Consider the following 23922-nt stretch of genomic DNA (forward strand, 5'->3'; position numbering starts at 1 on the left):
CATGTGGGATCTTCCTGAACCAGGGCTTGAACCCATGTCCCCTGCATTGGCAGGCGGATTCTTTTTTTTTTTTTAACATCTTTATTGGAGTATAATTGCTTTACAATGGTATGTTAGTTTCTGCTGTATAACAAAGTGAATCAGCTATACATATACATACATCCCCATATCTCCTCCCTCTTGCGTCTCCCTCCCACCCTCCCTGCCCTACCCCTCTAGGTGGACACAAAGCACCGAGCTGATCTCCCTGTGCTATGCAGCTGCTTCCCCCAGCTATCTATTTTACATTTGGTAGTGTATATATGTCCATGCCACTCTCTCACTTTGTCCCAGGTTACCCTTCCCCCTCCCCGTATCCTCAAGGCCATTCTCTATGTCTCCATCTTTATTCCTGTTGGCAGGCGGATTCTTAACCACTGCACCACCAGGGAAGTCCCTAGAAGTGTTTTTAATTTCCAAATATTTTGGGTTTTCCTAGATATCTTGTAATTGGTTCTTAATTCTGTTGTGGTCAGAGAACAAGTATGTTTTCAGTTCTTTTAAATTTATTGACTTGTTTTATGTCCCAGGGTATGCTCTCTCTTGATGAACATACCAAATGCAGTTGAAAAGTGTATATTTTGTAGTTGTTTTGCCTTTAATGATTTACATAAAATTTTAAATACAAATAAATGAGAAACAACAGACAGGAAGACAATTTTCTAATATATAATATACAACAAGCAAAAGGTTAGCATTGGTAGGCATAGAGATGTGCTGCTGTCCAAAATTGCCTTCTTTGCTGATTCTTTACCCCTACTTCCTATTGTTTCCAGTCTCTTGAAATACTCTACCCAACTAAAGATATGTGTGCTGTATTTTTTCATTTAAAGGCCATTTATGCTATTAATCACAAAAATGCCATGTAGAATAGATAAACTTTATTATTAATATCCTTAAAATCCACAAATAGTGTCCCTAAATGGATTGTAACTTCCAGAGTTCAAAATGAGATTTCAACAAATAATTTATTGAACACCTACTGCATCCCAGGCTCTAGTGTAGGAGACAGATATTAAACACATAAATAATATCAGATAGCGATTAGTGCCCTGAAGAAAATGAGGTAGGGTACTGAGAAGGAAGTGGAATGGATAATTTTGTGTGTGTCATCTGTTTCCTCCTGGGACTTTACCCTCTTAAGGGTCACTTGGGGTGGGAATAGGGGTAGCAACATTAGATAGGGTGGTGCCATGTATGACTGAGACCTAAACGACAAGAAGGCACCAAACTTGGGAAGATCTATGGGGAGAGTCTCTGGATAGGAAATGCAAAGGCACTGAGGTGGGGAAGGAAAAGAGGGCCACGTGGCTGGAACATGGTAGTAAAGGAGAGGGGAAAGGTGATGTCAGGGAAGTGGCCAAATCATGGAGGGCCTTGCAGGTTTGGGTGAGGATTTAGCATTCTTAGTGTGCGTGGGAAGTCATTGGAGGGTTATGAGCAGAGAAGTAACATGATTTGATTCTTGTTTTTAAAAGATCACTTTGAGTATTTTATGGACAATTAGATGGGCAGTTACCACACAAGGAAGGTTAATTAGGAGGCTAGTACAGTAGTTTAGGTGACAGATAATGATAGCTTGGACTAGAGTGGTAGCTGTGGAGATGGAGAGAGTGGGTGGATTAGGATTATATTTTGGAGGAGCTGGCCAGACTTGATGATGGATTGGATGTGGGAGGGTGAAGTTTTAAAATACCTGTGAGAAATGACAAGTAACTAGTTGAATATCCATATCTGGAGCTTTGAAATGAAGCCATAGCTGGAGATAAAATTCAGAGTCTTCAGCCAGAGGACATGAAGAAAAAGGAGATGGCAAAAATGTAGATGGATCAGTGACCATGAGTTTTACAAGATGCAGGCCCATGATGACTTGATTAAAAGCAGTTTTGGTGAAAAGTTTGAGTGTGTTGGGGAGAAAATGTGAGGTGAGGAAGGAGAAACAAATGTACACAACTCTTTTAGTAAGTTTTACTGAAAGAGAGGCAGAGAAATAGGGCCAAAGGTGAAGGGAAATTTTGTAAGATGAAAGATCCTATAGCATATTTGTGTACTGGTGAGAATGATCCAACAGAAAGAAAGAAATTTATATAGATGTATGAGTAATTTCCAGAATAAAGTTCTTGAAAAGGTGGGAGTGGGTTCAGAGCATAAGTGGAGAGGTTGTCCTCTGACAGGAGCAGGGATACATCTTCAACTGTAGTAAGAGGGAAGGCGGAGAATGTGCACTCAATGGATACTAGGGGATTTGGTTGGAGAAAGTTGAGGGCTAAATCTGATGGCTTCTAGTTTCTCACTGACCTATGAGGCAAGATCTTCAACTGAGAATAGTTATAGGGGAATATTGGAGGTTTGAGATGAGAAGGTAAGATTTAAAATAGCCCAGAATTGGAAAGCCAGTCTTGTAGGGAAATGCAGGAGGGAACTGCTGAACTACTTTGAGTGAACCCACCAATGTTTATCTGCTCCTGGGCAAGCAAGGAAGGGTCCTCTTCCCACCCTTAGAGGAGGGCGTTAAGGTTTTTTCTCTGTGGAAAGTGATGAAAAGACTGAGTTTATGTTGACAAACTAGCAGATATTCAAACATTTTATGAATTCTTGGCAGTATTTATCCGCTTAATATTCTTTATGGGCAAGATCAGTAAATAACTAAGAGCTTTGACTTTGTTCAAGAAAGAACTGTTTTTCAAACTATAAACTGGAGGACAGGCTTACTTTGCATGAATCATGATTTCACAGTTCTCTGCTGTAAGAGAGTGGATGTTTAAAGTTAGTGGGTATTCTGGAGGCTATTTGAATAGGTACATCATCTAATGTGGGTAACATAACTGGCAAATATTTATTCATTGATAGCTGTGTGCCTAGGTACAGCTTCAAAAGATTATGGTGTAGTTGGAAAAACATATAATTTAGAAAAACTTAAATATTACTATAGAATTTGAATATGAGTTACTGGAGTAAGGAGTGCCTCAAAGAGAAATAGGTAGAAGAGAGGTGGAAAGGAAGGGATAGCATAAACCAGCAGTTCTCAAAGTGTAGCCTAAGGATGCTGGGGGTCCCTACAATCTTTTTAGAGATTGGCAAGGTCAAAGCTATTTTCATAACAGTACTAAAAGGTTATTTGCCTTTATTTCCATTCTCTCACAAGGGTACAGTGGCATTTTCTAGGGGTTACATGATATGTGGTAAGACAGATTGAATGCAGAAGCAGATATGAGAATCTGGCTGTCTCTTATTAAGCCAGAAATAAAATAGATTTGCAAAAATATTAAAATGCCATTCTTTTCACTATTTGGGGGGGTTAGCTATTTTTCATAAAGTTAAGTTACCTATATTAACATGTAATAGATTTTTAAATTGTTATTTTTAATGAGTTAATAAGTAAATATTTTTAAATTTATCAGTTTTAATATGATACAGTAAATATCAATAGATATAACCCACATAAACAAAAGCTCCTTGGGGATTCTCGTAATTTTTAAAGGTATAATGGGGTCTGAAGACAAAAATGTTTGAGAATTGAGTGTTAGAGCCACATACTGTGATGTAAAATTTTGAGAAGGAAAGTTTGTGACAAGGCATTTCATTAACTTTGGATATTGAAGTTAATGTCAATTCTATGAATTACAGTAGTATATTGCCTATTGATAAAATTAGACGCAACGTATTTCAAAGTTATTTTGTGCTTTAGGGTCTAAAATACTGCATGAGGGACTTCCCTGGTGGTGCAGTGGTTAAGAATCTGCCTGCCAAATTCAGGGGACACGGGTTCGAGCCCTGGTCCGGGAAGATCCCACGTGCTGCGGAACAACTAAGTCCGTGTGCCACAACTACTGAGCTTGCGATCTAGAGCCCGCGAGCCACAACTATGAGCCTGCGCGCCTAGAGCCCGTGCTCCGCAACAAGAGAAGCCACCACAATGAGAAGCCCGTGCACTGCAACAAGAGTAGCCCCCACTCCCCGCAACTAGAGAAAGCCCGCGCACAGCAACGAAGACCCAACGCAGACAAAAATAAATAAATAAATAAATTTATAAAATACTGCATGAAATACTTACCTGGCAGGGGAGATACCATGATCTTAAAGGTGGTTTTCCCAGGGCAAGGCTTATCCATTGTACTCCGGATATGTTGACTCCTGCGATTTCCCCAAATGTGGAAAACTCGACTGCATAATTTGCGGTAGTGGGGGACTGTGTTCATGCTCTCCCCTGAAAAAAAAAAGTAAAAGTAAAAGAAAATAACATACTGCCTAAAAAGGAGAAGAAAAAAATTGTCTCTGCTAGTCTGAATTAGCAAAATTCACCTCTGCCTCCAGCCACTTTACTGCCATCTAGTGGAAAATGATTATAATAAACATACAAATATTTAGGAATGATGCCCCAGAGAGCTGTGTATTAGTACACAGTTCGTTATGGCAGTTTTGAATATATCAACTGGAAGATTCTATGCCATTGGCTCTCAGATGCTTCTCAGACCAGAGTATGAGACCAAAACGTTTGAGAACCATTGGCGTGAGCAAAACTGCAGAGGTGGGAATGAATACTGTGGGTTCAGAGAACAAGAGTGTAACAATCTGAGTAGAGCAAAAATTTGCATTAGGAATAGTAGGAAATAAAATTTTTAGGCAGAGTAAGATCAGACCATTAGGAAATCTTGAGGTAAGCGGTAGGTAGTCATTGAAGGTTCTTAAGCAGAGCACTAGCATGTAGGAATAGTTTGGGAAGCTCAAGACGAACAGTGGTTGGCAAGATGGATGGGTGAATGGATGGGTGGGTGGGTGGCAATTCAAGAGCAAGGTGGTCTTGAGAACAGGAAACCGGGAAAAAGGCATCAAGTGTCTTTTTAGAGCCTCTCCTTGGTTGTAACTGTTACTCTTGTCTGAAGGGGATAGGAGAATAAGAATGTCCTGTTCTTATTCTTAAACTGAGTCTAAGTTTTTGATTGGAACAATGGAGTTATCGGTGAATTGCCTTAGTTTTTTCAGTTTTCTAAGAGGAACACTGAGCTAACTGCTTATTCCTGAGAAAGAGGTGATGTAAACTCTGATTTTCAGATATTTGGCAAAGTCAGTACACTGTTAAGATCATCCTTTAATTAAAGAAAACTTTTACTCTGCTGCCCTCTTCTGGATGTTGTGTAATTCTGTAAATAATTCTTTCACTGGTGGTCAATTAGTGTAGTAGGCTGAATTGCCACTGAAATACAGGAGCCCGGCTGCAGGAAAAAAAAAAAAAGGAAATCAAGGTAAAATACAAAAAAATAAATGACAACAAACCAAAGAATATACAAACATAAATATTTTCCCAATTTTTTATTTTGAAAATTTCTAACCTACAGAAAAGTGCAGTGAACAGCCATATATCTTTTATGTAGGTTCACCAGTTGTTAACATTTTGTAACAATTCCTCTCTCTCTTTCTCTCTCTCCACACACACATATATAAGAATGACATTTTCTACATAATCACATTACCATTGTATCTTTAAAAGTGAACAGTACTTCAATATCATGAATATAGCCCATATTTAAATTTCTCTAATTTCAAAAATACCTTTTATAACTGTTCTTTTATTATTTGTTTTTTAAACTGGGTCAAAGTTAATCTAGTCTAATTTAATCTACCTCTGCTTTTATTTGTTTTTCATGCCCTAAAACTTTTATGAATACTGAAATTGAATCAGTAATTTAAAAACTCCCAATAAACAAAAGACCAAATGGCTTCACAAGTGAATTCTACCAAAAGTTTAGAGAAGAGTTAACACCTATCCTTCTAACACTATTCTAAAAAATTGCAGAGGAAGGAACACTTTTGAACTCATTCTATGAGGACACCATCTCCCTGATACCAAAGCCAGACAAAGATACCACAAAAAAGAAAATTACAGGCCAATATTACTGATGAACATAGATGCAAATATCCTCACAATATCACTAGCAAAACAAATTCAACAATACATTAAAAGGATCATACACCATGATCAAGTGGGATTTATCCCAGGAATGCAAGGATTTTTCAGTATCCCTAGATCAGTCAATGTGATACACCACATTAACAAATTGAAGAATAAAAGCCATATGATCATCTCATATGGAGATGATCATAGATGCAGAAAAAGCTTTGGATAAAATTCAACATCCATTTATGATAAAAACTCTCCAGAAAGTGGGCATACAGGGAACATACCTTGACATGATAAAGGCCATATATGACACACCCAGAGCTAACATCGTAGTCAATGGTGAAAATCTGAAAGCATTTCCTCTAAGATCAGAACAAGAAAAGAATGTCCACTCTCGCCACTTTTGTACTAGCCACCGCAATCAGAGAATAAAAAGAAATAAAAGGAACCCAAATTGCAGAAGAAGTAAAACTGTCACTGTTTGCAGATGACATGATATTATACATAGAAAATCCTAAAGATGCTACCGGGAAACTACTAGAACTCATATCAATGAAATTGGTAAAGTTGAAGGAAATTAATATACAGAAATCTGTTAGTTTCTACACACTAACAACAAAATATGAGAGAGAGAAATTAAAGAAACGATCCCATTTACCACTGCATCAAAAAGAATAAAATACCTAGAAATAAACCTACTTACAGATATACAAGAGTCATACTTGGAAAACTATAAGACACTGATGAGGGACTTCCCTGGTGGTCCAGTGGTTAAGACTCTGTGCTCCCAATGCAGGGGGCCTGGGTTTGATCCCTGGTCAGGGAACTAGATCCCACATGCATGCCGTAACTAAGAGCCTACATGCCACAACTAAAGAGTCCACATGCTGCAACAAAAATCCCACATGCTGCAACTAAGACCTGGTGCAGCCAAAATAAAAGAAAGACACTGATGAAAGAAATTGAAGATGACACAAACAGATGGAAAGATATAGCATGTTCTTGGACTGGAAGATTCAACATTGTGAAAATGACTATACTACTCAAAGCAATCTACAGATTCAGTGCAATCCCTATCAAAATACTAATGGCATTTTTCACAGAACTAGAACAAATAATTTTAAAATTTGTATGGAAACACAAAAGACCCCCAATAGCCAAAACAATCTTGAGAAAGAAGAATGGAGCTGGAGGAACCACACTCCCTGACTTCAGACTATACTATAAATTACTACAAAGCTATAGTAATCAAAACAGTATGGTACACAGGGAGATCACCTTGGTGCTTTGTGACCACCAAGAGGGGTGGGATAGGGAGGGTGGGAGGGAGACACAAGAGGGAGGAGATATGGGGATGTATGTATATGTATAGCTGATTCACTTTGTTATGCAGCAGAAACTAACACAGCATTGTAAAGCAATTATACTCTAATAAAGATGTTAAAAAAAACACAAACCAGTATGGTATTGGCACAAAAACAGACACATAGATCAGTGGAACAGGATAGAGAGCCCAGAAATAAACCACGCACTTATGGTCAATTAATCTATGACAAAAGAGGCAAGAATATACAATGAAGAAAAGACAGTCTCTTCAGTAATTTGTGCTGGGAAAACTGGACAGCTACATGTGAAAGAATGAAATTAGAACATTCACTAACACCATATACAAAAATTAACTCAAAATGGATTAAAGACCTAAATGTAAGACCAGATACTATAAAGCTCCTAGAGGAAAACATAGGCAGAACACGCTTTGACATAAATTGCAGCAATATTTTTTTTTGGATCTGTCTCCTAGATTAATGGAAACAAAAGCAAAAATAAGTGGGACCTAATTAAACTTAAAAGCTTTTGCATAGCAAAGGAAACCATACACAAAACAGAAAGACAACCTACAGAATGGGAGAAAATATTTGCAAATGAAGAGACCAAAAAGGGATTAATTTCTAAAATATATAAACAACTCATACAGCTTAATATCAAAAACAAAACAAAAAAACCCAATCAAAAAAATGGGCAGAAGACCTAAATAGGCATTTCTCCAAAGAAGACATGCAGATGGCCAACAGGCACGTGTAAAGATGCTCAGTATCACTAATTATTAGAGAAATGCAAATCAAAACTACAGTGAGGTATCACCTCACACCAGTCAGAATGGCCATCATCAAAAAGTCTACAAACAACAAATGCTGGAGAGGGTGTGGAGAAAAGGGAACCCTCTCGTACTGTTGGTGGGAATGTAAATTGATACAGCCACGGTGGAGAACAGGCACTTTTCAAACTGCTTTTACACTGGTCCCCAGGGCAAGTGAGTCTGCACGTGAGCCCTTTAAGAGAAATGTCTCAGTTCTGTACAGCCCTTTGGGTCCCCTGGACGTGAGCCCTGTTGGTTTCCCAAGCCAGACCTTTTGGGGGCTCATCTCTCCACTGCAGGTCCCAAGGGTCAGGGCACCCGATGTGGGGCACAAACCCCTCACTCCTCAGGGAGAAGCTCTGTATTTTTGACATCCCTCCTGACTGTGCGTCGCTGCACTGAGGGTGGGGTTTTAGTGAGATCACTTCTCTGCCTCTGCCTCAATGTGGCCCTTTTATCATTTGTCGTGAAGGAGCTGGTCAGCTAGTTTTCAGGTCTTTTCCAGAGGGAAATATTCCATATGTAGTTGTAGATATGGTGTACCTGTGGGAGGACGTGAGTTCAGGATCTTCCTACACCGCCATCCTGGACCACCTGTGGCCTGTAGTTTTCTTTTTTTGTAGTGTCCGTATCTGTCTTTGATGTCAGGGTAATGCCGGGCTCATAAAATGAGCTTGGGAGTGTTCCCTCCTTTTCAGTTTTTTTGAAGAGTTTGAAAAGGATTGGCGTTAATTCTTTAAATGTTTGATGGAACTCACCAGCAAAACCATCTGGTCTTGGGCTTTTCTTTTTCTTTCTTTTTTTTTTTTTAAGAAGATGTTGGAGGTAGGAGTTTAGTAATTTATTTATTTATTTTTGCTGTGTTGGGTCTTCATTTCTGTGCGAGGGCTTTCTTTAGTTGTGGCAAGCAGGGGCCACTCTTCATGGCAGTGCGCGGGCCTCTGACTGTCGCGGCCTCTCTTGTTGTGGAGCACGGGCTCCAGACGCGCAGGCTCAGTAGTTGTGGCTCACGGGCCTAGTTGCTCTGCGGCATGTGGGATCCTCCCAGACCAGGGCTCAAACCCGTGTCCCCTGCATTAGCAGGCAGATTCTCAATCACTGTGCGAAGAGGGAAGCCCCCCTGGGCTTTTCTTTGTTGAGAGGTTTTTGTTTACTGATTCAGTTTCCTTACTTGTTATTGGTCTGTTCAGATTTTCTCTTTCTTCATGATTCAGTGTTGTTAGGGACATTGTATTCTGCCCTGATGCTGACATCACTCTCCCCTCACATTTCCTTTTTTTTTTTCCCCCGGTATGCGGGCCTCTCACTGTTGTGGCCTCTCCCGTTGCAGAGCACAGGCTCCGGATGCGCAGGCTCAGTGGCCATGGCTCACGGGCCCAGCCGCTCCGCAGCATGTGGGATCTTCCCGGACCGGGGCATGAACCCGTGTCGCCTGCATAGGCGGACTCTCAACCGCTGCGCCACCAGGGAAGCCCTCCCCTCACACTTTCTTATCTAGATAATGCAGTTGTCTTCGGACTTTCTTTCTGCCTCTGGTACCGCCCCTTTGATTCCTTCTTCAAGATACTGCTGGAGTGATCTTTATAAAATGCAAATACAGTTGTGCTACTCCCTGCCAAAGATTTTTCAATATTTCCCCATACCTCATTATTCCTCCTCCTTTTCTTTCTTTCCCTTTCATCCTAGTTACGACCCTCATCCTCTGAGTATGTCTACGTAGATGTTGTGAGATCTCATTAAGCAAATTGACTTTAAGGGAAAATAGCACTTAGTTATCTCAAAAATAAACTCCAATACGAATTTCAGCGTTGTGGGAAAGGAACTTTGGGGCATGAAGACTTTGCCTCTTATGTCATCGGCTTAGCCTAGTTTTATCTCTACAGGTTTGGCAAAGTTCTGAACTGAGGGCCATGGGGCATGGGCCACAGTAATACCAGGTTGATCGCAAGTGATGAGACTGGCTTCGGTTGTGGGTGAAGTTCTTTAGTCACAGATCATGCAGAGTACCTACTGTAAAATGAAACTCACAGACTAGCTATACCACTGTGATGGCATATTTGTTTTTCTAAGATTTTACTTATTTGTTTTTGGCTGCGTTGGGTCTTAGTTGCAGCATGCGGGATCTTCATTGAGGCATGCTGGATCTTTTGTTGTAGCGTGCGGGCTCTTCCTTGTGGCACGAGGGCTTCTCTCTAGTTGTGGTGTGTGGGTTTTCTCTTTTCTAGCTGTGGTGTGCAGTTTCCAGAGCACGTGGGTTCTGTAGTTTGCGGCATGCAGGCTCTCTAGTTGAGGCGTGTGGGCTCAGTAGTTGTGGTCCACGGGCTTAGTTGCCCCGCGGCATGTGGGATCTTAGTTCCCAGACCAGGGGTCAAACCCATGTCTCCTGCATTGTAAGGCGGATTCTTTACCAGTGGACCACCGGGAAGTCCTGCATATTTGAATGCTATATACATAGTTTGCTACATGATAATTAGGCTTTAGCGGTAGGCATTTCACATTAGTGCATAAAACTAGACATTAATTTTCATAGGTTAGTTCTCTAGCATCTATAATCAGCATCTCCATTTCCCCCTTATCTCATATATCTCAGAAGACAAAAGTCCTGGATCCAGTTTCCTAAAGCTGAGATTTCACTCTGATTTTCTACTTCATTTTTTGTTTTATAAGCCTGGACCCAGATCAGAGGTCAAAAAGCAGCTAGTCACAGGCCAGATCAAGCATATGAGTTTTGTTTAGCCTACTGTTCCTTATAAAATTTAATATTAGTTTCCAATATGTAAACATCAATAAATTGCATGTAAAATCCAGATCTCTCCAGCTTCTTTTGAAAATTCAGAGGCTTTGGAAACACTGGGCTTTTTTTTTTTCATTCCAACATGGTAACATGGACCCCGCTTGGACATGAATTTGGCATGAACTCTCAGGTCAGCCAAAAGCTCTGCTAAGGACACTTCTAGGTCCACAGGCATTTGAGTCTGTGACTTTTGGGTCACTCATTCATTCATAAAATACATATTGTGCATCCACTGTGCCTGGTACTGTTCTTAGCCATTTACATAGGTTCTCTTACTTCTTACAAAGCTGTTGTGGGGTTACACGGCTAGCAAGTGGCAGAGCCAGACTTGACCCAGGTGATGTCTCAGGCTCTGTGGTCACGAAGTCCATTATCATCACCTACTTTAAAAGACCCATCCTTTCCTACCTTACGTCTCAATTCAACATCTGATTTTTGCTTATAGCAGAAATTTTTTAAATGACAAACCTAAAAATTGGCATGACATGGAAATATGGCAGTTTGCATACGTTTGTCACTGTGTTCTCCAGTGACTGCAGTATTTCATGCATTTTGTTTTATAACAAGTGAATTACTGTATCAGTTCACAAATGCATTCATTGGCATTTCCATGTGGGCATGATACCCCAACATTTTTCTAGATTCCATCTAACCTGCAGATTTGGTCATTTTGTAAAACTGTTAATATCATTGAAGTAAAATCAAGGAACAGAATTAATTTATTAATTCCTCTGAAACAGAAAGCTTTTCTCAAAGTTAATATTTTCCTGAAATGACTGAAGTGTGCCCTTTAGGGAAAATATCCAGAGCCTATTTAAAAGGTGTTCATTTTAAATCACGTTATACAGAAAGTTTAAAACAAATGTAGAGACACAAGATAGCTTCTGAACTCACAGTTTTCAGTGACATTACCTATCTTGCAGGGTGATCATGTGAGAAACAACTACTGAGCAGAAATACGAAGGATGAAAGTAGAAAACAGTAACACACAACCACAAGGTACAATCTAAGACTAGAACTCTGCGGTAGGCCAAGTGAGTTCCCTGGTACAGCCTGAATTGCAGAATGATTGAAATTGCCTTATTTCCTCATTTGTGAAATGGAGTATAATCACTGTGTTGTAAAGTATGCCTGACAAATAGTAGCTGTTGAATAAATCTTTATTCCTAGTCCCAACAGTTTAACATAAGAGGATGGTTTTTATGCTTTTTTTATGTCTGATATAAAAAGAGTTGTATGAACAGGATCAATTAAGTTTAATCTGTGCTGTCTGGGAACAGTAGTAGTATTTATGTGCAAGTATATAACATGTCAAACCACATAAGATTTTTTTAAAAAAGGTATAATTTTCCGTTAATTTTTTTTTTTAAAGAACAATTTTAAATAAAGCTTTATTTTGTCAAAAAGCCCTTCAGTGTTGATAGTGGGGTAGGCTGTGCAGTATGTGAGGCCAGGAGTTAACGGGGGGAAATCCCTGAATCTTCTGCTCCATTTTGTTGTGAACCTAAAACTGCCCTAAAAAATATACATACGTGTATGTCTGGCTTTAGGTAAGCTGGAACAAGGGCAGTCCAGCAGGGGTTGGGGCCCATGCAGAGAAGGCAGCCGACTGAGGTGGCAGCCTAACTGGGGATCAGGAGATGGGTTACATGGGTGGGTGGAGAGCTTGAGCAAGTCAGTCAACGTATTGAGGCAAATGGGAGCCAGGTTTCTTACTGTCCAGAAAAGGAGTTACAAATATGGAAAGAGGGAAAGCTTGAATGAACCTGGATGGTGGTATACTGAAATGGAAAGGTTGGTGTGAACTCATGGTTTATGTGTGTGTATGGGTAGGTATATGTATATGTATTTTGCATACGTATGCAAAAAAACATATATTCTAGCTTTGTCTACCAAGAGGGCCTGGGAGCAGTGATACCCAGGAATAATGAGTGTATCTAGCACCCAGTTTTTAAATACCAGTCAGGGCTCTTTGGAAAAATGGCTGATCCCAGGGATGAACCAAACTCACGAGATGGGTCTGAAGTATAGAAGTGTTCAAAGAATAATGGTGGCTTGTCAGTCCATAGAGAAGCTAGCTCTGAGAGGCTCCCAATGGCTAAATGTGACAATTTGAGGAAATATGTGATGACAGTAATGGATTTTATCTCACTGAATAGGAATCCACAAACCCATTTTGATATATATGAATAACAAAGAAGAGAAAAGTCTTCCTTATAGAAAAATGCCCATTAACAGAATACAGAAGGAGTGCAGGAACCAGAAAACCAGTGTCTGGCAACCATCAGAGTAATAATTCAGGCAAGAAAGTTAAGAGCAGAGAGCTAAAGTTGGATGAATAACAAGCTATTTATGTAGCCTCAAAGTGTCACCTCCACAAAATATTTAATATAAAGGTAGATATTAATTATAAAGGGAAAGAGTAACTTTACAGTGGCAAAGCCTTCTCAGATGATCACAGTTTGTATCACCAGCAATGGGACAAACTGACCTTGTATACCTCCGGATAGGAGACACTGAAAAGAACACTGCCTGCACCATCATCTCTGAGATATTCCTGTCACAAATGCATACTCTGAATTGAATCATGAGGAATCACCAAATGCAAATTGAGGGACTTCTATAAAACAGTAAATTAAGGTCGTCAGGGTCAAGGAACGCATAAGGAATGGTTCTGGATTGAATGGGACTCAAGAAACAGCCAAGAGCAAAGCTGATCTTGGTTTGGATCCTTTTGCTATAAAGGATATAACTGGGCTGCTGGCAAAATCTGAATGGGGCTTTTGGGTGAATGGTATATATGGGAGCACTTTGTGGTGTTCTTAGGACTTTTCTGTCAGTATGAAATTATTTCAAAATAAATAAAAATAACAACCTTTGTTCAAAAACTTTTATTTACTATAAAGACAAAACACCAAAATAGGTACAAATACTATAAAAGTGGTTCAATGGGGTAAAAATTTTAATTAAAATATCTTGATATATTTAAAATAACAAAGGATACATTTAAGCCAAATTATCTTAACCCAGAGATTTTGTTTGTAACATTTGCTTACACAGTAAGGTGCTAATAGAAGTTAGCCCTTAAGCCCTGGAAGTCTTAGGAATCATAGTCATACAGCAAATATAATTTCATTGTGAAAGTGAACTTTGGTAGAAGAAAAATCTATAGGACACCTGAGGTAGTAGAAACTGGAATAAACAGCAGTAGACGTTATTTACAACTTGAGTACCAAATAACATTAAGAACACAAAAATAATTACACATTACAATTTTCAGTCCAGCTTTGATCCAAAGAAAATAAGAATATTACATCACATTTGCATTGAAAACAAAACAAAAAACAAAACACCACAATTACCAGCAAGCTGAGGGAACTGCAAACAAACTCAAACAATGGATTTCTGACATCTACAGGCAGTCTGAGTTTGAAATGTGGTGGGCATGGTGATCTACAAAGTAATACTGATTAGCTGAGGTTCCTCAGTTTATACAGTTTACATCTCTGTCAGACACAGTATTAATCTGACCAATGATCTTCCAGTACATAAAATGGCAAGAGTGCATCCTTTAAAGCTTGCACATGAGAGACTTGGAAACAATCTTATTAGAACTGTGAAAATTCTAAGTAATCAAAAAAAAAGAAAGAAAGAAAATACAACACATTTAGAGCTACCAAACTTCACATTTCTGTACTATGTTTAACTCTTCAAATATTGCCAATCTTCCAACCAAAGGAATGTAAAATTTCACTAAGAAACACATTCATATAAAAAAACTGCCTTTTAAAAATTATATGCAATATATCCCTGTAAACTTATCTTGTAACTTATTTTACTTCCAATTTGTGTTGTACATTTAAAATGTACTCTATATAGCTTATTTAGCTTATCCTGAGTCTTTGAGAATAACCAATTTTATTTAACTCTACAACAATTCAACTGGCTTCTGAAGAGTTAAAACTTAACATCTCAAAAAGCTGTATTAAATACTTAATCAGTACTTAATTTAAAAGACTCACAGAAAAAAGGGTAAAAGAGCTGCCATTTTCCTTCAGGATTCCATGCATCTGAATTCAGTTTAGACAAAAACCATTAGATAACTGTGCAAAATCCAAGGAATTAGTGTGTAAATGAAATTGTTTCACTTATCTTTCTGAACACATTTTCCAAGTTCAAAGCAAATTTATTGTTTAGAAACACTCGTTTGTAGTTGAGTAAGTTAATTTTTCTTTATCTATCTATCAGCCAGGCCTACTGTAAAGAGATAATGCATGGTAGAAGGAAAACAGCAGTTAATGTTGTTATCAGTGGTGATGATGCATGATGGATAATTACATACAGAGTAAGACTTAAATGGTGTGAAGTTTCCTACAAAAGAAACCGATACATTAAAAAAATTCAAATACATTTCAAGGTCATCTTGATCTTGGTTGTGAGCTGCATCACAGAGAACAGTTGATTTTCACTTAATTTATATTTAACCTGCATAAGAAGAGCAGTGACTGACTCAATGAAGGTAGTATTTTATCATATTCCAATTTTAAAAACAAACAAAATTGCATCTATATTTTAAAAAACTCTTGCAATAGCAAGATATTTAATAAACTCTGGTTCACATCTAGTTCTTTTTTTTTTTTCTGGTTTGAAAGATCACCTTTCCCTGAATATTAAACATAAATGAAGGTGAAATGAAAATATAGAACCATAATTTCCAAAAACGAAATGAATGGGCCAACAGTAAAATGCACAATGAACCACAATTGCCCAGGCATTTAAAAAGATAAAGGTCAATTGTGGGTCATAAAGAAGTTATCAACTTTTAAAAATATATTTATTTACTGCTACTTATAGCATATTCTGACCTAAAAGAGGCAGATACTGATTTTTATAGCCAGTGACCAAAAAAAAAAAAACAAAAAAATGAACTGCAGAACCCCCTGCTTGTGATCACAATATGAAATGGAAGAATAACTGAAACATTAAAACAGATCCTGAGCCCCTCAGCTGCTAATATTGCTGAAAAAGTGCTCCAAAAAATTATGCTTCTGTTAATTAATCATGCAAACTTCATTGCTTTCCTGTTTACCTAGGGCCAGTTCTTTGAAAGGCACAGTTTACAGTTTCTGCACAAATTGTGGACTTTTGCATACTAAGCTTAGGTACAAATCATGATTTGTCAATCACATACTTAGGTAAGGGTTCCCCACTGATCTTGTTCATAGCTGTTCAGTGGCATGAAGGCCAGCAGATTATCAATGTGGTTCCCCACAAAAGTTTTTTCTCTTGTTGAGCATCCTGTCTCCATTACAGTTTATTTGTATAATTGGCTACCATGTAGTACGGAAGACTGGATGCTTCAGTAGCTCTCTTGATGGAGGTCTGTCCTGAGGTTGAAGTTCTAAACAGCGAAGAGCCACATCTCGTAAACCAGGAGACAAATGTGAAGGGATTGATGGAGCAGTAGTTGCACTGGCAATCTGTAAGAGAAAACACTAGGGTTAAAGTTCTCCACAACTGGAGCTTCTGATACAGAAGTACACGTGCATATATTTCATAACCTCTATATATGCATCCTATACATAGAAGAATTAAAAGTGGGTGGACTTTTTGCTAACAAGGTGTCTATGGAAAAACTCATGAATTTGAGCAAATACATGCTGATCAGATGGAGCTACAGTTCTCTTTATTGTCTCAAATGAACAAGGCGAAGTGCATCACAATGATGAGGCAGGTGAAACAGTCACTCAAATCAATTCTGCTTTCCTCATACTCACTCTCCAAAATGGTTTGTCCTCTTTCCTTCATTGCACATTTTCTGTTTTTTCAGCACAGAGAGCTATTCAAAGTAAGTAAGACTAAACCTGGCCAGTCAATTTAGTATATCAGAAACACAACTGCACTGATTTTTTATTTTCAGGTGACTGAGGAAGTTATATAAGCATGGGGAGACCTGGAGGAGATTATGGCAGGGGAGAGGCGCTGGGGATCAGCTCGGAGGACTAATACTACCCACTCTGCACAGACTGTGTGTTTTAAGTGCTTTACTCTCAGGCCCAGAGGTAATTCTGTTTATCCTCATGATGTAATATAAATAATTCATCAAGGAGGTGCTATTATTACACCCATTTTATAAACAAGAAAACAGACAGTAGACAGAATAAGTAATTCTCCTAGTCACATGGCTGTTAAAGGATGGAACCAGGGTTTGGGCCCAGGTCTGTATAACTACAAAGCCCAAGCTTTTAAATGAGCACATGTGCAACTCAAACGCTAAATCTCAAACATTACATTATTCTCTGGTGGAAGTGGAGAGAATGGATTTGGAAGTTGTCAGAAAGGTAGAACAGCCTTGGCCTCTGACTTAGGTGTGAATTTTTTAAATACAGGAAATAACAGATTAAAAAATTTGTGACAGTACAATACAAAAAGAGCTTCAAGTATTTTAATTTAAAAGTTTGGTGTGCGTGTGTGTGTGTGTGTGTATATATATATATATGTACATATTTCACCCAGGAGCAATGATTCAGTATTTGCTAATTCAGTGTTCTCAGTGACTTGACAGAGCATGACTACCGTGAATAATGAGAACTGACTGTTCATGCTGCCAACATTCACCACATCATATCAATTCCTGGAGATATATACACATACATTTATTTCAAAGAAGATATGCCTTCATGTTAGATTGACAGGGAAGGAGAGAACCCATGAAAATTTGCCTTCTGCCAATTTTAGCAGAAAGAAGTAATTTTTATCTCATGAGTACCTTAAATATCAAAGCAAGATGATTGGAGTGTTTTTCTGCATTCCAAGGTGGTTTAGCGCAAGCCATTTCTATAATAGCACAGCCAACACTCCATACATCACAGCTCCTACCATACTGCTGACCTCTTAGGACCTAAAATAAAGCAGAGTTAATTTGGAAATATGACTCATTAGAAAAAGAGAAAGCCATTCTGTAGTTACGGATTCTGGTTTTTTTTACTTCAGAGCAAAACAATGTACAAAGAACAATTCCACAGACTACCTGATGTCTCATTTATTTCATTAACACGCTCAATCTCCTATGTGGGACAAAAATATTTTGGAGAATTGTGAGGTTCTGAAGGAGAGGCATATCACAGAATTTCAAAGCCGCCTCAGTACGCGTAGTAAACTACAGAGCAAGAGGACAACCAATTATCACTACATATGAACGTGAAGAGTTCTGAACATAACAGAAGAGGCCGAGTTCAGAATAGCAATTATGCACCTTGGGTTTACTAGAAAACAACTACTATAAATTACCGAATAATTCTTTGTTAGAAATAGGTTTTAATAGATTTGCTTAAAGGCTATGGAAAGGCAGGGATTAAGGTCTGAAATCAAGGATATCATTAAGACCTTAGTTTTAGGGCCGTGGACTTCTAATTAGTAATCACATAGTGGATAACACTGCAAATTTATTTGGTGTAATGCTGTCACACAGAACTCCAAAATATTTTTTTTCATCACACTCAAAGCTGCTTCTCACCTCAGGTGCCATAAATGCAATTGTCCCCAATAATTGTCCCTGAAACTCTCCTGCACCAGTTCCTTTTGATGCCAACCTGGCTGCAGCTCCAAAATCAGCAATTCTCAGTCTCTGACCTGTGCTGTCAATTAGCAAATTGGCACCTGTCAACAAAAACAGCAAATGACCTTATATGTTAAAAACAAAAGAACAGATTAAAAACTCAGTAAAATACTACTAATAAAATAGGATAATGACAAAAGAAAGAAAGTAGACTGTGTGACAGAGAAATCTACTCTTCCTCTCAATTCACTTCATTAGTAAAGGCACATAGGTCTCTGCAGTGTAAAAAAAAATCCAAAGCCTCAGAGGGAAAATCAGACAAAGCATCAAGGCATAAGGAACAAAAGCAGAGATTTCGTAAAACTTTTAAATAGTAAGTGTTAAACCTTTAATATAATGATTCTTAGCAAAACCTTTACTCAAAGTTCCAATTTTAGTGTAGTTTACACTTTGAGACAAGCTCTGTTGAAACATACTGACCTAGACCAATTCAGACTTTATAATTTCATAATTATAGCTTAATAAAAAATTAATGTTATAAAATTACTTGAATGTGTTATATCAAATCCTAAAGGCATTCATGTCAGAAAACCAAAGTTGCTCTCTTTTTTTGGCCACGCAGCTTGCAGGATCTTAGTTCCCTGACCAGGGATCGAACCTGCACCCTGGCAGTGAAAGCACGGAGTCCTAACCTAGACTACCAGGGAATTCCCTGAAGTTGCTCTTTAATAAACCAAACTGCAAAAGATTAGAGAGGATTTTTCTTAAAAGGAGTCTTACAGTATCCCAGTTATTTTAAATAAAGCCAGGAACAGGAACCTTTGGGGAGGCAGTAAGTACATCATGAGACCAAGACAGGGGAATCAGAGACTTGGATTCGGTACTTGGTTTGTCATCAATTAGCAGTAAGACTGTGGAAAAAGTCTCAGCCTAAAGAAGGCAGAATATATTACCCTGAAAAGTTCCTTTCACTTCTGATAATTCTAGTGATCTGAGTTACTCAGGAGAAACAATCCCATAGTTGATTTCAAGTTAGAAACTATCAACAAAGGTCTAAGTTTTAAAATTACATTTGTTTTCTGATTATTGATAATAAGAAGATAATAATTAAAAGAATTCCTACCTTTGACATCTCTGTGAATGATCTGGTTTTCATGGAGATATGAAAGGCCACGAAGTAATTGTTCAGTATAGTTAATAACTACTGATTCCTTGAAGGCTCCATATTTACTGAGCAAATGAGCCACAGATCCCCCTAAACATGTAATAATAATAATTTGTCATAAACTTAAGCCAAAATTAAAATTGTTTATTACACTTTGGTTACATAAGCTTGCAGTACATAAGCTCACATTCACATTTGAAATATTAAATTTATCATCTGCTTCAGAAGTGAAACTGGTTTAAAGACTAACACATTCCAGTAATCTTAAAACCTATCAATTAGGAGACATTTTCATGGAACCCTCATGAACTGGTTTTCTGGAAGGTCAAGATTTCAGAAAACTTTAAAAGTTAACAATTTTGGATGGAACTATTCCTCTTATGTACAATTCACCTCTCTGTCTTTTTGACCAAGATATACAAAATCTCTTTCTTAATGATGTAAGTAAACAGTGGTAACATGTTATTTAACAGAAGGTAAAAAGAATGGGAGGAGCCAGAAGACCCAGAGTTAGGCTTCATATCCTACTGTTTACCAGCTCTGACCTAGGACAAGTCACAAACTCAATAAGCCTCATCTAAAATTGTTTATATCTAAAATTGTTTATAATAGTCAACCTATATACAACCATCAACCCAGGTAACAACCAACATCAGAGAATGTACTAAAGAACTGATTTGTAAATAGAAATACACTCTTCAAACACAAAAAAGTAAGAAACCAAGTGCTTGTGTATTCATTACGTCCCAAGTCATTTATTTTACTGTATATAGGGTATAATACAAAATAAAACTCAGTCTCTATTTGTTCAAGTAGATGACAAGGTTCAACTTACGCTTCAGTGCTAGTTTACCTGTTAGTTTTTAAAGCTATATCTTAACTAATTTTATTTTTATATTGTTATGTTAAAATATTTCCTAAATCTGTCCTATTAATGATGGCCAACTGGACAAATATGGATCTTACCATGGCAGGTTTAAAAAAATTATTCCTATAAAACAATGGTACACAATCATTTTAAAAGACACACTGAAAAAGTTTAAAAGTTAGAGTTAATGAATATTTTATTTATATTTAAATGAAAGACAAACTATTTACAGTTCATACTACTATGCTGAGGCAATTTACTTTTAGGAATCTAAACTATTTAATAAAAATAAGTGTTCATTAAACGGTTTTTCCTAAATTTAATATCAAGCAAAAGTTAAATCTATGTATCACTATTTGTAATTTAAAACATGAACATACCTGCCATCCATTCAATGAAGAGATTATAATTGCTCTTCTCACATGTGGCTCCCAACATCCTAATGATGTTTGGATGATTCAGATGGCTCATCATTCTTATCTCCTCCCTTAATGCTTCTACTACTTCTTCTTGCTCAGAAGATGTATTTCTGACATACGTCACCTATTTCAGTAAACATATTTACAAAGTTTTGAATTCTGATGGGTTTCTATTTATAATTTTCACTAATTACTGATCTAAAATGGACAAACCCAAATTAACATATATCAATAGTAGAAGGCATTTATGCTCATGGATGCAATGTAGATACTTTATAAAAAAAACCAAATCAAACTCTTTTAAATAATAAGAATCTAACAAGCAGCAGTAAAATATCAGGAGATGAAAGAAGACTGAGACATAACCAATCTTTCCAAACTGTCTGAAGGCAGACTAAAAAAATGAGAAAAGCCCAATCATAAGAACCAACATGACTTAAACATGACTTAAACATGACTAAAACTTTACTATGGCCTCACCATGAGGCTTGTGGGATCTTAGTTCCCCGACCAGGGACTGAACCCGGGCCCCAGCAGTGAGAGCGCCAAGTCCTAACCACTGGACCACAAGGGAGTTCCCAACTATTGTCATATCTTGATAAGCATGCTCATTATAAAAAGTAAACCACAGAAATCCCAAGATGACACTGCATCAGTAACTTTGCTGAAGGGAGTATAAAACCATACCTCTAATAAATATAAAAAAGTGCAAACAAAAACTGCAACCTTTATAGGGCCCATCCTGATGTTTCATCTTGATGAACCATGACAATAATCATGCTTCAACTTTCAAATAGAACTCATGATACCTTTGGTGCTGTGGCAACATCTATTTTAAAATTTAGGTTTCTCAGGACTTCCCTGGTGGTCCAGTCGTAAGGAATCTGCCTTCCAATGCAGGGGACGTGGGTTTGATCCGTGGTCGGGGAACTAAGCCCTCACGCCACAACTACTGAGCCTACATGCCTCAACAAGAGAGGCTGCGTGCCCCAACTAGAGACAGAAAACCTGCAAGCCACAACTAGAGAGAGGCCCACGTGCCGCAATGAAGATCCTGCGTGCCGCAACTAAGAACCAACGCAGCAAAAAAATGAATAAATAAATATTTTAGAAAAAGAAATTTAGGTTTCTGAAAACTTTAAAAACTAAAATATATACATATGGGGATATATCCTTTATTTGCTCACTTTTATAATTGTAATCATTTATATGCTCACTAGATATTTACCTGTTTAACAGCCATTAAAGTTCCAGTTCCCACATCTTGAGCCTGATAACAAGAAGAAAATGCTCCAAGGCCTATCTGCTGACCTTTCAGCCATTCAGTGTCTTCTCTATAAGGTTGTTTTGCTTTGGTATGTCCTGGTAGAGTCTCTGGTGTCTGCATATTAAATGAGAGCAATCCTTTTACTGTTAAGTTAAAAGAGTAAGAGTTTGTGAAATCAGCCTGGCAAAATATTACTCTTGTTCAGTCTGGCTTCCCCAAATCACCTATAAACTTGACCTCTGAGTGGACAGTGTTGGTGACCAATGTCAAATGCATAAGTGATCACCACTGTAGAATCAACCAGAAGCACCTCTGAAATAGGCAATGAGTATTTCTGTTCAAATAATGATACAAAAATTGTTGTATAATTAATTCTATGTGAAAACTCTGCTTCTAACAGTTAACTCATGTTAAAAGCTGTATTTCTGAATTAGTTTTATTTTAGCACGGCCCGAGGAAACTCTCTAACCTCTTAAAGACTATACTTACATCTTGTTGAATGATGATGATGTCTTCTCCATTTTCAACCTGTAGTTGAGGAACTAGGGGGAGGGCATCCTGAGATGCTGACATTGCCATGGCAATCGCTAAAGCTTCTTCTTCTTCAGCTTCCATTTTTTCTTTGCACTTCTGATTATGATTCATATCATCTTTGTAGGTATCATCATTTTCATCCTTTTCAGGAGACAGCACAGCAACTTCTGACTTAAAAGTTACTGTTGTGTCACTTGAAGGCATAGATGCTTCAAGAAGGTCCTCAATACTGGAGTTGAGCTCTGTATTGACATCTAATCTGCATTTCTCCTCTACTGGGGTGAACACTGTCTCGTCACTAGGTATAATAGCATTACTGCTATTGCTGCTGCTGCCAAAGCCGTCATCACGTTTGGAACTACCGTTCAAATCAAGTGTCATGCTATTTTTTGAGGCATCTCCCTGTTTACTTGTATTACTTGGGGTAGGTCGAGATGGCTTTGGCCTGTGTATATTACTGGAGGGCAGGGGTCTTGACTGAGTAAAGATTGGGGAAAGTTTATCTGAGTCTTTGTTTTCAGAACAGTTTCTCTGGAACTGTAGAGAAAACTTGCGCTGTGTTTGAGGAGATGCAGAAGGTATTTTGCAGGGAACAAACCCCTGGGGTCTGTGCTTAGAGACATCTGTTACGGTGCCAGGTGGTACAGATGGGGCAGATGAAGAAGGGCTTGACACGGCTGGGAACATTAGTTGGGAATGATGAGATAAAGGAGAGGAGTTCAAACACTGACTGTGGGGTCTGCCTTTTGTTTGAACCATTGGCTTTGGCTGCTCCATTGTTGTTGAACTAGGAAGTCCTACTGAAATGCTGGCCAGTCGGTCAGAAATGTCCTCTGAACTGGCACTCAATTTTGTAGCACACAATCCTTTTCCAGTTTTCTCTAAATGGTCTGTGCGCTCAAAGGAACTGTTCTCTGTGGCTTCCGTACAGCTGTTGGGGACTGACGCCTTCAAAAAGCTGTCATGTCGACCATCCAAAGTGTCTTCTATGCCCAGCTGGATGGCCTCAGCAATTTCCACCTCATCTGCAATAGCCATCAAACGACGACGCATCCTGGTAAAATGAGTAGAACTGGAAACATTCAGCATTTCTAACAGTTTTGAAAATACATGGGGTACTGCAGTAACCATTCTTGCAGAACTCAAATATATCCTTCTGGAGAGTTTGCCAACCATTGAGTGGGAATTATCAATGGACTGCAAAGCAAAGGTTAAGAGGGACAGCAGCTTCTTATACCTGAA

General features: G+C 38.2%; 1 protein-coding gene and 1 non-coding gene across 2 annotated transcripts in view; one reads left to right on the top strand and one right to left on the bottom strand.

Annotated features, from left to right (window-relative positions):
- Positions 1-4085: 4085 nt before the first annotated feature.
- LOC116752407 lies at positions 4086-4249 on the top strand. The gene has a single exon (XR_004349480.1). It is a non-coding gene; the product is annotated as a U1 spliceosomal RNA (small nuclear RNA).
- A 9561-nt stretch (positions 4250-13810) lies between these two features.
- The window catches only part of MAP3K1 (mitogen-activated protein kinase kinase kinase 1), an 81625-nt gene continuing 71513 nt past the window's right edge, over positions 13811-23922 (bottom strand). Inside the window, 7 exon segments of the mRNA XM_032625663.1 lie at positions 13811-16349; positions 17639-17770; positions 18386-18528; positions 19551-19682; positions 20841-21003; positions 22108-22260; positions 22636-23917. Coding sequence (XP_032481554.1) covers positions 16200-16349; positions 17639-17770; positions 18386-18528; positions 19551-19682; positions 20841-21003; positions 22108-22260; positions 22636-23917 — 2155 coding nt within the window. The 3' untranslated portion in view covers positions 13811-16199.

Source organism: Phocoena sinus, chromosome 3 (genome assembly GCF_008692025.1).
Source record: "Phocoena sinus isolate mPhoSin1 chromosome 3, mPhoSin1.pri, whole genome shotgun sequence".
Lineage (NCBI taxonomy): Eukaryota > Metazoa > Chordata > Mammalia > Artiodactyla > Phocoenidae > Phocoena > Phocoena sinus.